Source organism: Helianthus annuus, chromosome 14 (genome assembly GCF_002127325.2).
Source record: "Helianthus annuus cultivar XRQ/B chromosome 14, HanXRQr2.0-SUNRISE, whole genome shotgun sequence".
Classification (NCBI taxonomy): domain Eukaryota; kingdom Viridiplantae; phylum Streptophyta; class Magnoliopsida; order Asterales; family Asteraceae; genus Helianthus; species Helianthus annuus.
This window is the reverse complement of record NC_035446.2, coordinates 172199548-172213992: the sequence shown is the minus strand read 5'-3', so window position 1 is coordinate 172213992 and position 14445 is coordinate 172199548. Positions and strand designations below refer to the sequence as shown.

General features: G+C 43.8%; 1 protein-coding gene across 1 annotated transcript; it reads right to left on the bottom strand.

Annotated features, from left to right (window-relative positions):
- Positions 1-365: 365 nt before the first annotated feature.
- LOC110905129 (heat shock protein 83-like) lies at positions 366-3651 on the bottom strand. Its single transcript, XM_022151013.2, has 3 exons — positions 3133-3651; positions 2187-2467; positions 366-2101 (listed from the first exon to the last, which is right to left on the bottom strand). The coding sequence occupies exons 1-3, from the start codon at positions 3410-3412 to the stop codon at positions 554-556; spliced, it is 2109 nt and encodes a 702-aa protein (XP_022006705.1). The 5' UTR covers positions 3413-3651; the 3' UTR covers positions 366-553.
- Between the last annotated feature and the right edge of the window lie 10794 nt (positions 3652-14445).

Sequence of the window (14445 nt, the reverse complement as noted above, 5' to 3'; positions counted from 1 at the left end):
GGGTATTATTATGGAAATGAGGGTTTGATAAGTGATGGGATGTGTTTTAAGGAATTGTAAATTGCGAAATTACCAAATTGCCCTGCATTTTGGAAGTAAAAAGACAGTAATGCCGTAGTCAATTGAATACGTTAGGGACTGAAGCGTTGATTTTTTCAAAATAGAGACTGAACTTGCAGCGGGAAGTGTTTCACAGACGTTCTTCCCAGTTGGTTTGCGTCACACAGGTTCAGTCTGTTTTGAACTTCACATTGGTTTGCAGTGTATCTTTGGAATATTTGCAATTGTTGTGTGTAATAATACCCGCCAACCCATTAACATGAAGCCCTTCAACATAAACAACTAAATTAAATCATATCAGAAACTAATAGCAACCAAAAGATCTATATTTCATTTTCACCATGTGACCAAACTACAAAAAAGGGAATGTTCACTTGATACACGTCGACCCAGACACACTTGATAACAAGTTCAAAACAAAACAAAACAAAACAAAAGAAGACGTACTCAATTTAGACACTGATTGAACCGAATCAAAGCAGCATAAACCAACTTAATCCACTTCCTCCATCTTGCTTTCCTCTGCACCTTCTTCCTCTAAAGCAGGCATTTCAGCGTCTTCCTCTCCTTCCTCATCAATGCTCAGACCCAACTTCAACATCCTGTGAATTCTTCCTCCAAACGTGTTTGGATCCTCCAAGCTGAATCCAGATGTCAGTAAAGCAGTCTCAAACAAAAGCAACACCAGATCCTTCACTGATTTATCATTCTTGTCTGCCTCGGCCCTCTTCCTGAGTTCCTCCATGATGGGATTGTCAGGGTTTATCTCCATCGTCTTCTTGCTAGACATGTAAGCACCCATACTACTGTCTCGCAGAGCCTGTGCCTTCATGATCCTCTCCATGTTAGCCGTCCATCCGTATTCTCCAGTCACCAAACAGCAAGGCGAGTCCACAATTCTGTCTGAAACCACAACCTTCTCCACCTTGTCTCCCAAGATGTCTTTAATCGTCTTGCATAGATTCTCGAATGACTTCTTCTTCTCTTCCCTCTTCTTTTTCTCTTCCTCGGTTTCATCCTCGAGCTTCAATCCTTCTTTCGTTGCAGACACAAGCTTTTTTCCATCGTATTCCTTCAGCTGCCCAACCGCATACTCATCAATAGCATCCACCATGAACAACACCTCATAACCTTTCTTTTTTAGTCTCTCCAAGAATGGAGAGTTCTCAACAGCCTTTTTGCTCTCACCCGTGATGTAATAAATATCCTTCTGGCCCTCTTTCATACGGGTCACATAGTCTTTCAAGCTGGTCAACTCATCACCACTCTTGGTTGAATGGTATCTGAGCAAATCAGCCAACTTGGACCTGTTCTGGCTGTCTTCATGAATACCCAACTTCAGATTCTTGGAGAAGGCTTCATAGAATTTGTTGTAATCATCCTTGTTCTCAGCAATCTCATTAAACATCTCGATGCATTTCTTCACAAGGTTCTTCCTGATAACCTTGAGAATCTTGTTCTGTTGAAGCATTTCACGAGAGATGTTGAGTGGCAAGTCATCGGAGTCCACAACACCCTTTACAAACCCAAGGTATTCCGGAATTAGCTCTTCACAGTTGTCCATGATGAAGACCCTTCTGACATATAACTTGATGTTGTTCATCTTCTTACGAGTGTCAAACAAATCAAATGGAGCCCTCTTAGGCACAAAAAGGATCGCCTTGAACTCTAACTGCCCTTCAACAGAGAAGTGTTTCACAGCCAGATGTTCTTCCCAGTCATTGGTCAAGCTCTTGTAGAACGCAGCGTATTCTTCCTTGGTGATCTCTTCAGGTTTACGAAGCCAGATCGGTTTCTGTTTGTTGATAAGCTCCCACTCATGAGAAACCTCCTTGATCTTCTTCTTCTTGCCCTTCTCTTTCTCTTTCTCTTCGTCAACTTCCTCAATGTCACCTTCCTCTTCTTTTTTAGGCTCCTCATCTTCATCGTCACTTATCTCTTTCTCGGTTGTTTTTTCGGTCCATAGATAGATCGGGTAGCTAATGAACTCGGAATGCTTCTTCACCAGATCCTTAATTCTCCTTTCTTCCAAGTACTCCATCTGCAAAAGTAAATCCAAAAACAGTTATTAAACTGATTCTCACAAACAACGACAAAGCAAGGATGTCATTGAAGCACACAATTACCTGATCCTCCTTGAGGAAGAGGGTGATCTTGGTTCCTCTGCCAAGTGGCTCCCCGTTAACATCCCTTGTAACGGTAAATGAACCACCGGCTTGAGACTCCCAGATGTATTGCTCATCATCATTGTGTTTCGTGGTAACAATGACCTTCTCAGCAACAAGATAGGCAGAATAGAAACCTACACCAAACTGCCCAATCATGCTCACATCAGCCCCTGCCTGAAGGGCCTCCATGAATTCCTTCGTTCCGGATCTTGCAATCGTCCCCAAATTGTTCACCAAATCTATATAATCACAAAAACAGTTTTAGATTCAAATATTCAATAGTCCCTTACAAAAAGGATAAACTGAATCCCTATATAGCTCAATTCTAACCAGTGTACGTCTTTAACGTTTTCTGAAAACATTTACACACTACAATATCATTACTCTCACACATTTTTCACATAGTACGTTGTTAACAACTAAAAATTTCAGAGGCTTAGCTGCATATCATGTCATCAAATGCCCTAATCTCGAATTCTTCTAATGATTAACTATAACTATTTTCGTCATTCCGGTTTGTCCACATAAATAAGGAAGCAAAGCTCATCTTAAACGAAAACTCATAAGAATCATAGGGTTTATACAGATTACAACAGGCATGTTCTTCTTTGAGTTTAACCTATTTATTAAACCTGTGGTTAACTAGAGATGCATGCTAAACAATACAGTGGCAAAATTAATGAATGGAGACATAAAATTGAACGCATAATTAGGTTTATCATTCCGTTCTGGCCACACATAATATGAAGCAAATCACATCTTAAACGAAACTCATGAAACAAATTGAGCGTTACAATTTCACGTTAGGTTTAAGTAAGTATTACACATATCGTTAACTAAAAATGCATGCTAAACAATTGAGTGACAAAAATTGATATACAGAGATGTAAAATTGAATTATTACCTGCTTTGGTCATTCCAACACCACTATCAATGATAGATAAGGTCTTGTTAACCTTGTCCGGAACAAGCCGGATGAAGAGCTCCGGTTGCGCATCCAGTTTGCTCTTGTCCGTCAAGCTCTCGAACCGGATTTTATCCAACGCATCGGAAGAGTTGCTAATGAGTTCTCGAAGGAAGATTTCCTTGTTGCTGTAGAAAGTGTTGATGATTAAACTCAAGAGCTGGTTGATCTCAGCCTGGAATGCGAACGTCTCTGCATCAGCCATCTGTACCTCCGCCATTGCAGCAAATTAAGTAGAAGTTGTGAAACGATGGAAGATTGATTGAGAGAGATTGTAGAGAGAATTTGTTGAATTTCAGTTTTGCTGAGGAGATGCATGAAATTGGGTGGGTTTTATAGTGAAGAAGGTGGTGTTTCTACTTTCTAGGCCCTTCTACGGAGCCATTGGTTCGGAGTAAGGTTCGGGTTTGTTCTGGATGCTTCCATTCCTCTCTCCAGGCCCTTCTACGTGCTGCTTATGATTTCTAGCTTTTCACACGTAGGCTTATAATATATTGTTACTAGGTTACGGTTACAAAACAATTTAGGGGTGATTGTCATTACGTTTTCGAAATAGATTTTGCGTTCTGTTTTGAAAAAGATGTAGGTACATACTTTTTCAAAACGCATTCATCCAAACACTTTTTTAGATTATTTATTGAAGATGCATATCCGAAGCCGGACACTATCCTCAGGACGAATCGTGCTCCACTGGGACGGGCACCTAAGACGTGTCCGTTCCACATCACGCACCTCCGAAGACGAACCTCCATTCGAGTGCGTCTGCCTGGATGACGTCGTCTCAGTTGACTACTATAAATACCCTGCCAAGTACAAAACCAAGTACAGTTTTCTGAGCTTCCGTCCTTACTTTCTCTCTCTATTTTCTCTCTCTAAACAAATACTTATCCTCACGCCGGAGGGTGGTCGCAGAGGGGCCCTCCCATCTCTGCGGCGAGCCTAACGGTTTTCTGTTTTGCAGGAACCTTTCTCAACCTTTGACAAGATCCAAACTCTCGTTTACAGGCTCCGGCCTAACCACGGTTTTTTGGTTCTTCAATTGGCGCCATCCGATCTTAAAGCTCTTAGTCCTTCACTTTAGTGAATTTCTTGAGCAAAGAACTGACAAATGGCTGCCTCAGGTTCTTTGAATCTGGGATCTACGACTGTTAGTACACAAACTACTGCACCAGCAAGTATTGTTTCCACAACCTCAGCTACTTTAAGCTCTGGGCCAGGAACAACCTTGCCATTTATTCTACTTCCTACTTCACAAGCATCAGAGTTTGATGCAGAGTTTCTCTCCAAAAATGCAAGTCTTCTACGAAGATTAAAAGCACAGCAGGCTAGGGATGAACAGATCCTCGGTTTACGAACCAGGCTCTTTCATGAAGAAGCTCCAATAAGGACTATGGGTCCCACAATGATTACCCCTCCTACTTTCTCCACAGTTGTCACTTCGGAAACTTATACTAGATATGTACAGGGTTCATCCGGACCTTCGCCGGCAATGACTATACGAAATGAAGCGCAGATGGATGTAATTAGCGATTCGGAACTCACCAAGCCGTACCATCCAGTTTCCATGACAGCCAAGTCAAAGTTTAGCGCTCGTATAACACACGCTAAACTTCCTCCGAAGCTCAAAATGCCAACTACAGTGAAAAAGTATGATGGCACAACTGATCCGGATGATCATATCTTCGATTTTGACGGAGCTGCACGAGTTGAACAGTGGCCGATGCCAGCATGGTGCTTCATGTTCGCACAAACTCTAACCGGAGCTGCCCGAGTATGGTTTGATGCGTTGAATGAAGGTGAGATCAACGACTTTGAAGAGCTCCGAAGATTATTTCTCCAAAATTTCAGCCAGCAAAGGCACTACTCCAAAGAAATTACCGAATTTCACAACATCCGGAGAAGGGATGGAGAATCTTTGGACAGTTTCATTGACCGATTTAACCGGGAAAGTATGCAGATCAGTGGGGTAGTTGATCAGCTGCGTATCTCCGGATTCTGTCATGGCGTCCGGAACAATCAGCTGGTTGAAAAATTACACGAAAACCTCCCAAAGACGATGGAGGTACTCATGGAACGAGCCAGAGCTTTTGCTCGGGGCAAGAACGCATGCAACCCAGCTCCGGAGTCAGAACACAAGATGTCTTCATGGAAGAAAAACGGTGGGTCAGTGTTTGATAAAACCCCATCGGGGAGCCGGGGACGACCGCACCCCTACAGCAGAAATGACAGACCTCTACGCGGAAAAAGCTCCGGGTCAAGGTTTTATAACTTATCAGATCTCTCCAAAACTCCCAGTGAAATCCTCAGTGCGGAGGGGGAAAGCTTCCCCGCTCCACCAAAACTCCGAAACCCGGGAGATAAAATTCCAAGAAATATTGTGATTACCATCATGCTCGGGGTCACAATACAGATGATTGCTGGTCCTTAAAACAAGAAATAGAAAAGGCAGTGCGATCCGGAAAGCTATCGCATCTAGTCAAAGAAGTAAAGGAAGGAAAATCTTCGGGGAATTCGGGGGATAATCCGAATAATCAACCGGCGATTTGCATGATCAGAAGGGCGGACAACCAAGGCATCAAGCGATCCAGTCAGCACATGGCCGCTTGGATGCAGAAAACCATCGGTTTTCCTCCCATCAGTCCGGCAGAAGTTAAGGACGAACCAATCATAGTGTCCGCAATCATAGCGGGTCACAAGGTCCGAAGAGTGTACGTCGACAGTGGAAGCGCCACGGAAATCATGTATAAGCAGTGTTTTCAACAGCTAGCTCCACAGACAAAGGCGAAGTTGATCCGAGTATCAATGCCATTGGTAAGTTTTTCCGGAGAGGTGGTGCAGCCTTTAGGGCAAATCACTTTGCCAACAACAATGGGAGAAGGAAGTCTGGTTCGAACCGTCAATTTAACGTATTTGGTGGTGGAAGCAAGGTCCGTCCACAATGTCATATTAGGAAGACCCGGTATGTGCGTCTTCGGAATTATCAGTTCTACCATACATGGAGCGCTAAAATTCCCTACTGAAGCAGGAGTAGCAACATTGTACTCCGAATCAACAATCGGCGTAGCTGAAATACGACAGAGTAACGGTGATGACGAGCCTTCAAATATTCTTACGGAAGAGTGGGCTATACACCCACACTTCCCTGACCAGAAAATTGCAATTGGGGCTCAACTTCCCGAACAAACCAAAAAGAAGTTGTGGAAGCTACTGTCCAATTCACTCGACGTATTCGCCTGGCAAACCTCCGACATGGTTGGAGTTCCTCGGTGTTTGGCCGAACATAAATTAAAGGTGTCGCATTCAACAAAACCGGTAGCTCAAAGAAAAAGAAACATGGCCCCAGCTCGTAATAAGGCCATCTCCGAAGACGTACGAAAGCTGCTGAGTGCTGGTATTATAAGGGAAGTGCGGTACCAAACATGGGTCTCCAATCCAGTAATGGTAACGAAGAAGGACAAAACCTGGAGGATGTGCGTCGATTTTTCCGATCTGAACAATGCATGCCCAAAGGACTGCTATCCTTTGCCAGAAATAGATTTAAAGATCGACTCCCTCTCTAGTTTCCGTCTTAAGTGCTTCCTAGATGCGTATAAAGGTTACCATCAAATTCAGATGGCTTCGGAGGATGAGGACAAGACCGCATTTGTAACAAACGAGGGTCTCTTTTGTTATACTAAAATGCCATTCGGCTTAAAAAACGCCGGAGCCACGTACCAGAGACTAATGGATAAAGCGTTTAAAGATCAGATCGGAAGAAATCTAGAGATCTATGTTGATGACCTGGTCATAAAAAGCCGGGCCGAAGACGACATGATAGATGATATACTCGAAACCTTTACCACGCTTCGGAGTATCAACCTCAAACTCAATCCCAAAAAATGCTCTTTTGGGTTAGAAGAAGGAAAGTTTCTCGGTGTATGGATAACCCAGTCCGGAATCCAGGCGCATCCTGACAAAATCAAAGCAGTAGTCTCCATGCAGCCCCCCAAAACTGTCAAAGAAATTCAGTCTTTAAATGGAAAGCTCGTTGCCCTTCATCGTTTTGTTTCAAAAGCGGCAGATCGCTCTGTTCCTTTCATGAATGTGTTGAAAAAACGAACGGAGAAAGGCCAAATAGAGTGGACATCAGAAGCCGATTCGGCATTTCAGGAGCTGAAAGTCTCCCTCGGATCCTTGCCCACCCTAACTGCCCCAACTATCGGAGAAACTGTCACGGTATATCTCTCCGCTTCCCACTTTGCGATAAGTGCAGTACTCGTAGTACATCGGAATCAAGCACAAATCCCGGTCTATTATGTAAGCCGCATCTTGAAAGACTACGAGACTCGGTACCCGATGATTGAAAAGCTGGCACTCGCTTTGGTACATGCTTCCAGACGCCTCCGAAGATACTTCCAAGCCTTCAATATAGAAGTGCAGACCGATCTTCAGATCCAGCAAATTATCAGGAAGCCAGAGGTCTCCGGACGTCTCACCAAATGGGCAATAGAGCTCAGCGCTTTCGATATCACCTATCGTACCAGAGGGCCAGTAAAAGGCCAGGCAGTGGCAGATTTCCTCACAGAGGTCCCAACCGGAGAAAGCACCAAGGAAAAACCCGCCTTGCCAAAGGTATGGAACCTATACACGGATGGGGCCTCCAATAAAGAAGGGTCGGGAGCAGGATTGATCCTAATAAATCCGGAAGGAATAGAGTACACCTATGCTTTACGTTTCGAATTTAAAACTTCAAACAATGAAGCAGAATATGAGGCTCTCCTTGCAGGCCTCCAAACCGCAGCCAAAGCTGGTGCAACCTCCGTATTAGCGCATGTTGATTTATTGTTGGTAGCCAATCAAGTCAGCGGCGAGTACGAAGCGCGAGAGGAGAATATGGTGCGGTATCTTCAGCAGGTCAACAGTTTAATCTCCTCCTTTGATTCTTGCAAAATAGTACACATACCGCGGAGCAAAAACAAAAAGGCCGATGCCTTGAGCAAACTTGCATCCGTAGCATTTTATCATCTATCAAAAGAGGTTCTAGTCGAAACCCTGCAAGTCCCGGCCATCCAACAGACAAAGTCAGTCATGTCGGTCTCCATGCTTGAAAGCTCTTGGATGACCCCGATTGTGGATTACTTAAAAAATGGGACGCTCCCAGAAGACAAAGCTCAGGCCCGGAAGCTAAAAGTGAAAGCGCTACAGTATCAGATTCATGATGGGCAACTCTACCGTAAGACCTTTTTAGGTCCGCTCCTAAAATGCTTAACACCGGAGGAAGCTAGTTACGTCATAAGGGAAATCCATTGGGGAATATGCGGCATCCATGCCGGACCGAGAATGGTTATAGCAAAAATCATGAATGCCGGATATTTCTGGCCGGGTATGCATCAAAGTGCGGTTAATGAGCTCCAATCATGTGAAGACTGCCAGCGTCACGCTCCCATTAGCCATCGCGCCAAAAACAACCTCGTTCCCGTAACATCGGCTTGGCCGTTCCAGAAATGGGGAATTGACATTGTAGGTCCTTTCCCTGTCTCCACCGGAGGAGTAAGGTTCCTGTTGGTTGCTATCGACTACTTCACGAAATGGGTGGAAGCCAAACCCCTTCGGACGATCACAGGAGACCAAGTGCTGAGGTTTGCATGGGAATACATTGTGTGCAGATTCGGAATGCCTCTTTGTATAGTAAGTGACAGCGGAAAGCAATTTGCGGAAAAACCATTCAAAACATGGTGTCAAAGAATGCACATTGAGCAGAGTTTCGCTTCGGTGGCCCATCCCCAGGCTAATGGACAAGTGGAAAGAGCCAACCGAAGTGTCGTGGAAGGCATCAAAAAGCGATTGGGGAAGGAAGGCGTATCGTGGGCAGATGAGCTCCCACATGTCCTATGGGCACACCGGACCATGCCTAAAACGAGCAACAAAGAAACTCCTTTCAGCTTGACGTACGGCACAGAAGCTGTCATACCCGCAGAAGTAGGGATCCCCACACCCCGCATACAACAGAGCCAACAAGAGAATGAGCGAGAACTCCGTCTAAATCTCGATTTAATCGAAGAAAGGAGAGAACTCGCAGCAATCCGGGAAGCCAAGTATAAAAAAGAGTTGGAAAGACACTACAACTCTAAAATAAAAGAAACCCGATTCAAGGCCGGAGAGTATGTAATGCGGAGCAATGAAGCAAGTCTAATTGAAGGAACGGGGAAGTTAGCCCCCAAGTGGGAAGGACCCTACCAGATCAAAATGGCTGGAAAGGACGGCGCGTATACTTTAAGCAAAATGGATGGAACCTCCGTTCCACGTACTTGGAATGGAGTGCACCTGAAGAAATGTTATCTTTAGAAGTTTGTTTCGAAACAAATAATTGTAAAACGGAAGCTACGAGCTCCATCACCTTTTAAATTTCCTTGTAAAGCGGATGTTTTTGCCCGCACAAGTTATATTACAAGAACCGCAGAGGGTTATACCTGCGGATTGTTTAACATGTTTTTACTTCGTGCTTATCGGAGAAATTTAACTCCGAGCCCAATAAATAGAATGTTATAAATTTTTCTATCAACAAAATTTGCAACTTATAAATAATCACCGGCCGAACTCAGGGGTCCAACCCTAAAGGGAAAGGACGAACTGGCATCGTTCGTATTTCCCTCAAAATTATCCTTAACAAAACACAAAACGGATCCACATCTAACAAAGAACGTTCTAAAAATTCAAAATGTACACATCAAAACATGGACGCATGTGCAAAAATAGTTACATCAAAATAATCCGGACATAAACAACCGGAATAAATATCGATACCATTCACGAAAGGATAATTTTCAAAAGTAAAAACATCATTAAAATTATAATAAGGCACCTGTCAAGGTACCGATTGTATTCACTATTCAAAGTAAGGATATTATCCGGACTAACTAAAAACTTCCAAGGTGCATACCCCAAGGAGCTGGGCATGTCCACCTTACTCATCCGTAGAATCGGCATTGGCAAAACGGAGAACTTTCTTGATCTCACTAAGAGGCGCGTCACCAAGCTTCGGAAGATCCTCAATCACCGGAAACTTGAGAGTATCAAAGCAAGCAATCGCCGCCTTAAGCTCCTCCGTGGCATTGCGATTCAGTAACGGAACCTCCTTGAAAGGGGTCTTTTTCTGCAAGGCATGAACGTAACCAGCATGCAGACCTGAGTTGATGCCCACCGCACTCATTGCATTGTTGACTCCAGCCACGGCGGCGGTCATCTCTTTACCCTTGTGGATATTCTTTGCCAAAAGCTGGGCTCCCTCCGAAAGCATCCAAACTTTTGTCTCGCAAAGACCGTCCACTTTTGTTCTCAGAGAAGCATTCTCCGCCTTCATATCCTCAATTCGGTCTTTTAAGTCAGCTTCCCCTGATTTAAGCGCATCACGCTCTGGGGAAAATGTTAGAAAAACAGGAAAAATAAGAGATAAGTAAAGCAGAAAGATAGACGTACCAGCCATCATGCTCTCATAAGCAAGACGAGCCTTGTTGAGAGATTCCTCCATCTTAGCCAAAACCATCTTATGCTCTTCATCCTTCTGTTTCATCGATTCAGAAAACACTTTGAACTCCGAAGAGATCTTATCTCTGTCCTCGGCTGCGGCAGCAGCAGCCGCTTGGGACGACTGATTCTGAGCAGTCAAAGAATTGACCTTCTCTTGCTGAGTTCGAAGATCCTGGGTCAACTGAGCTATCTTCTTTTCCACCTCCGGACTCTTCTGGACTTTGCGCTTCAACGAACGAATTTCTTTCTCTAAATTCTCCCGCACAGATTCCGCCTCAATCCACCTACGGTAAAGCTCCGTCACGAAAATGTTCGATTGAGCCTGGTTAGTCAAAACCGCAGCTCCCAGATCCGGATTCTTCATCTTTCGGCTTCTGGCATGATCTATCGGAGTGTTTATATTAAAAAGCATGGTCCTAGCAGTTAAAGTATCCATCACTGTATCTTTGTTCCGGATGTCCCAGTCAGGAATAAATTTTTCCTCAGCAGTCACTGGGTCAATCTCCATATTATCCGAAAACAAATCTGCATATCGAAAAAAGGACATCAACTCAGGTCCGAACCAAGATGAGGGAAGCGAAGACACTTGATCTTCCTCATCATCCATAAAACAGTCCGGACCCAAAGATGATCCCAAGTGCGTACCTGAAAAAGTCACCACCTTCGGTTCACTATGGGCTTTGCCCTTATCTGTACCCGCCGGATTCTCCACCTCCATGCTCTCCACTTCACTGTCAGGAACAAAACCACCTGAATAAACAGGAGCCGGTTTGTTACGAGCTAATGCTGCCTCCTCCCTCGAAAACTTACCTCCGGTTAGGTGTTCATCTAGCTCTTCCATTATATTACCTTCGGAATGAGAATCCCCCTTTGTTTTCTTCAACTTTGGCAATGGGAGAGGATCACTGGAGCGTATCTGTACCGTTTCATTCTTCCTCTTGCGGGAACGAATCGTTAAATCCGCACCCAGCTCAATACCTTTGCTTTTTAAAGACGAAGGCCGAGATAGAAGGGCCTCATCCAAACCACGAATCTCCGGATCGTCATCCACGTCATCAAGGATAGATTTCCGGCCAGTTTGGGATCCGGATCGTCATCCACGTCATCAAGTCAAAGTCAAAGTCCAAGTCAAGTTTGACTTCTTTGACTGTAATTAATCTATTTTATGTTTTATTATTGTATTATGTGGAGTAAGTGTTGTCAATCAAAGGAATCGAAGTAATCGAATATTTAATCGACGCGAAACGCTTTACGACTGTGAATAGTAGGAAGTAACAATGCGATAAAGTCAATCAATCAATAATCAAGCTAATCGAATCATCAATCGAACTCGAAACTCGAATCATGCGAATTTGGTGTTATATTACGTGTGTGTGTGCCTTACGTGTTACTTGTGCGTGTTTACTTTATGTTATGTGTGGTGATCAATTGAATCGAAACTCGAACTCAATCGAACACAATCGAAATCGAATTATGATGAATGGTAGCAAAAAGGATAGTGTGAAATACATAGATGCTTGTATGTAGATATAGTGGTTGGGATTAAAAGTAATTTGAATAGGAAACTCTATCGTATTCATATCGTCTTCAATCGAAATTGAAATATCAGAAATCGTCGCACCGAACACTCAAAGCAGGCTGTTGATCGATCAGGCTCCTAGCCGATCGAACAGCCCAGCCGATCTAACGGTCTGTCCGATCGAGCAGGCTGTCCGATCGGGATGCCTGGCGGATCGGCCAGCTCTTTCCCCTTTTGGAAGCCTATAAATAGGCCTGTCATTGTCATTCTTTCCACTTTTGGAAACCCTCTGACCTACCAGCTCGTGTTCCCCTTCTTTTCTCAGATTTCTCTCAATTCTGGTAAGATTTCATCCTAAATCTTGTACTTTCTTGATCAATACACACTCCTACACCTTTCTATCTTTCAAATCTTGATTTCTAACCGTGAAATCATCAAGATCTAAGTGTTCTAGGATGATGTCATCATGGTGTTCTTCAAGAACATCATGTTTTAACCTCAATCCACCAAGAATCACTTGGATCTAGCCGATTACCACATAAACAAACAAAGATCTATCCTAGATCTGAACATTTACACAATGTAAAGGACTGAAAGATGGATTTTCCAACTTTCTTTCGACTCTTTTACACTCAATGCCTTCAAACCGGTAGAAACAGAGCTTGAGCCAACTCACTAGTCATTCTAATGGTTGTGTGGTTCAAGATTCGGGTTCTATCTACGAGGTTCACCGATTTCGGGTTAAACGTTAAACTACCGTTCCGAACCGTTCACCGGCCGGACTTGGGTGATTCCTGTCTGAGCAGAGGAAACAAGTAAGAACGAAGGTGCCATGGTTCAACTCATTGTCAAAATACCTCGATATAACGTCAAACAATCAGAACAACTAAGTGTTAGACGAACAGGCCGACCAGGTCAGAATGCTGACCGATCGAACAGGCTGTTCGAACGAACAGCCCAACCGATCGGACATGTCAGCCGATCGACCAGGCCAGCGGATCGGCTAGCACATGGCCCCACTCTTAAACAATTTCATGAAGTATGGTATTGAACGAAGTGATGTTCGATCGAACGAGCTGATTGGTAACATTACTCTTCGGACCATGAGATACTATGCTTCAACACTTAATCGTTTTTCAACTCGTTCGACGTATTGGAGTGCCACCCGATCGAACATGCTGTCCGATCAGGTGACATCCTGCTGAGGACTTACTAACGAAGTGTCTAACCGATCGGTTAAGCCGGTCGATCGATAGGCCTGTTCGATCGATCGACCTGAAAGGTAAAAACACTTCAATGTTCTCAAATACTACAACGAAAACTTCAAAAGGTCAAGCCATCATACACAAACATATCCTACTCAAAGGAAGGAACAATCCACTCGAACAGTCCAGCCGATCGAGCCTACCGGCCGATCGAACAGGCTGTCCGAACGGACTGTCCAACCGAACGAACAACCCGTTCGATCGAACCAACAGTTCGATCGACCAGGCTGTTCGACCCATCATCACTTGTTTCCATTTAACGCGTTACTCATCGTTATGCTATCGAACTATTCAGGCTAACCCTACTCTCAAGCGCTCCCTTCAATCCATCAATCAATCGTTGTGAGTATACTCGAACCCTTTTTGCTTTAGCACTTTTGGGTGTTACATACGTTACTTATCTAAATCACAATCGAACACACTACTCAATTGTTTAAACGCTAACCGTTCTGCATGTATTACGTGACTAAATGAATGCTTGTTGTTATGTTTACACGTGGAATGTTGTCTACCTGCCTTAACGACGTAGTACTATAGTTTGAGTTTGGACTCAGCACCCATTCACACGGGGGTTGTTAAGGACAATTACTTGCATGGATTACGGTGGTAATCATGTATTGCGAACTGCCTCGGGCAGTCAACCCGCAGTCATTGGTATCGATAGATCCATGTCGATAATTAACATGCTTCGTTTTCCTCTGTGTACGTGCTGGTTATGCGTAAACTATTTCGAACTCTATATGCTATATCAAACTTGTATGCTCACCTTTACATTTTATGTATTGACTTTATTTTAACGTATGTGACAGGCAATTAGGATGCTTATCTGCTAGGAAGGCGAGCTTAGAATAAGCGTCTAGAGCATAGTTGTCTGTAGATCTTGCAGATCGAGTCTCTAGAAGCATTTGAACAATTTTATTATTTATATTTGAATCTGAGTTGTCGGAACAGTATATTTGACTA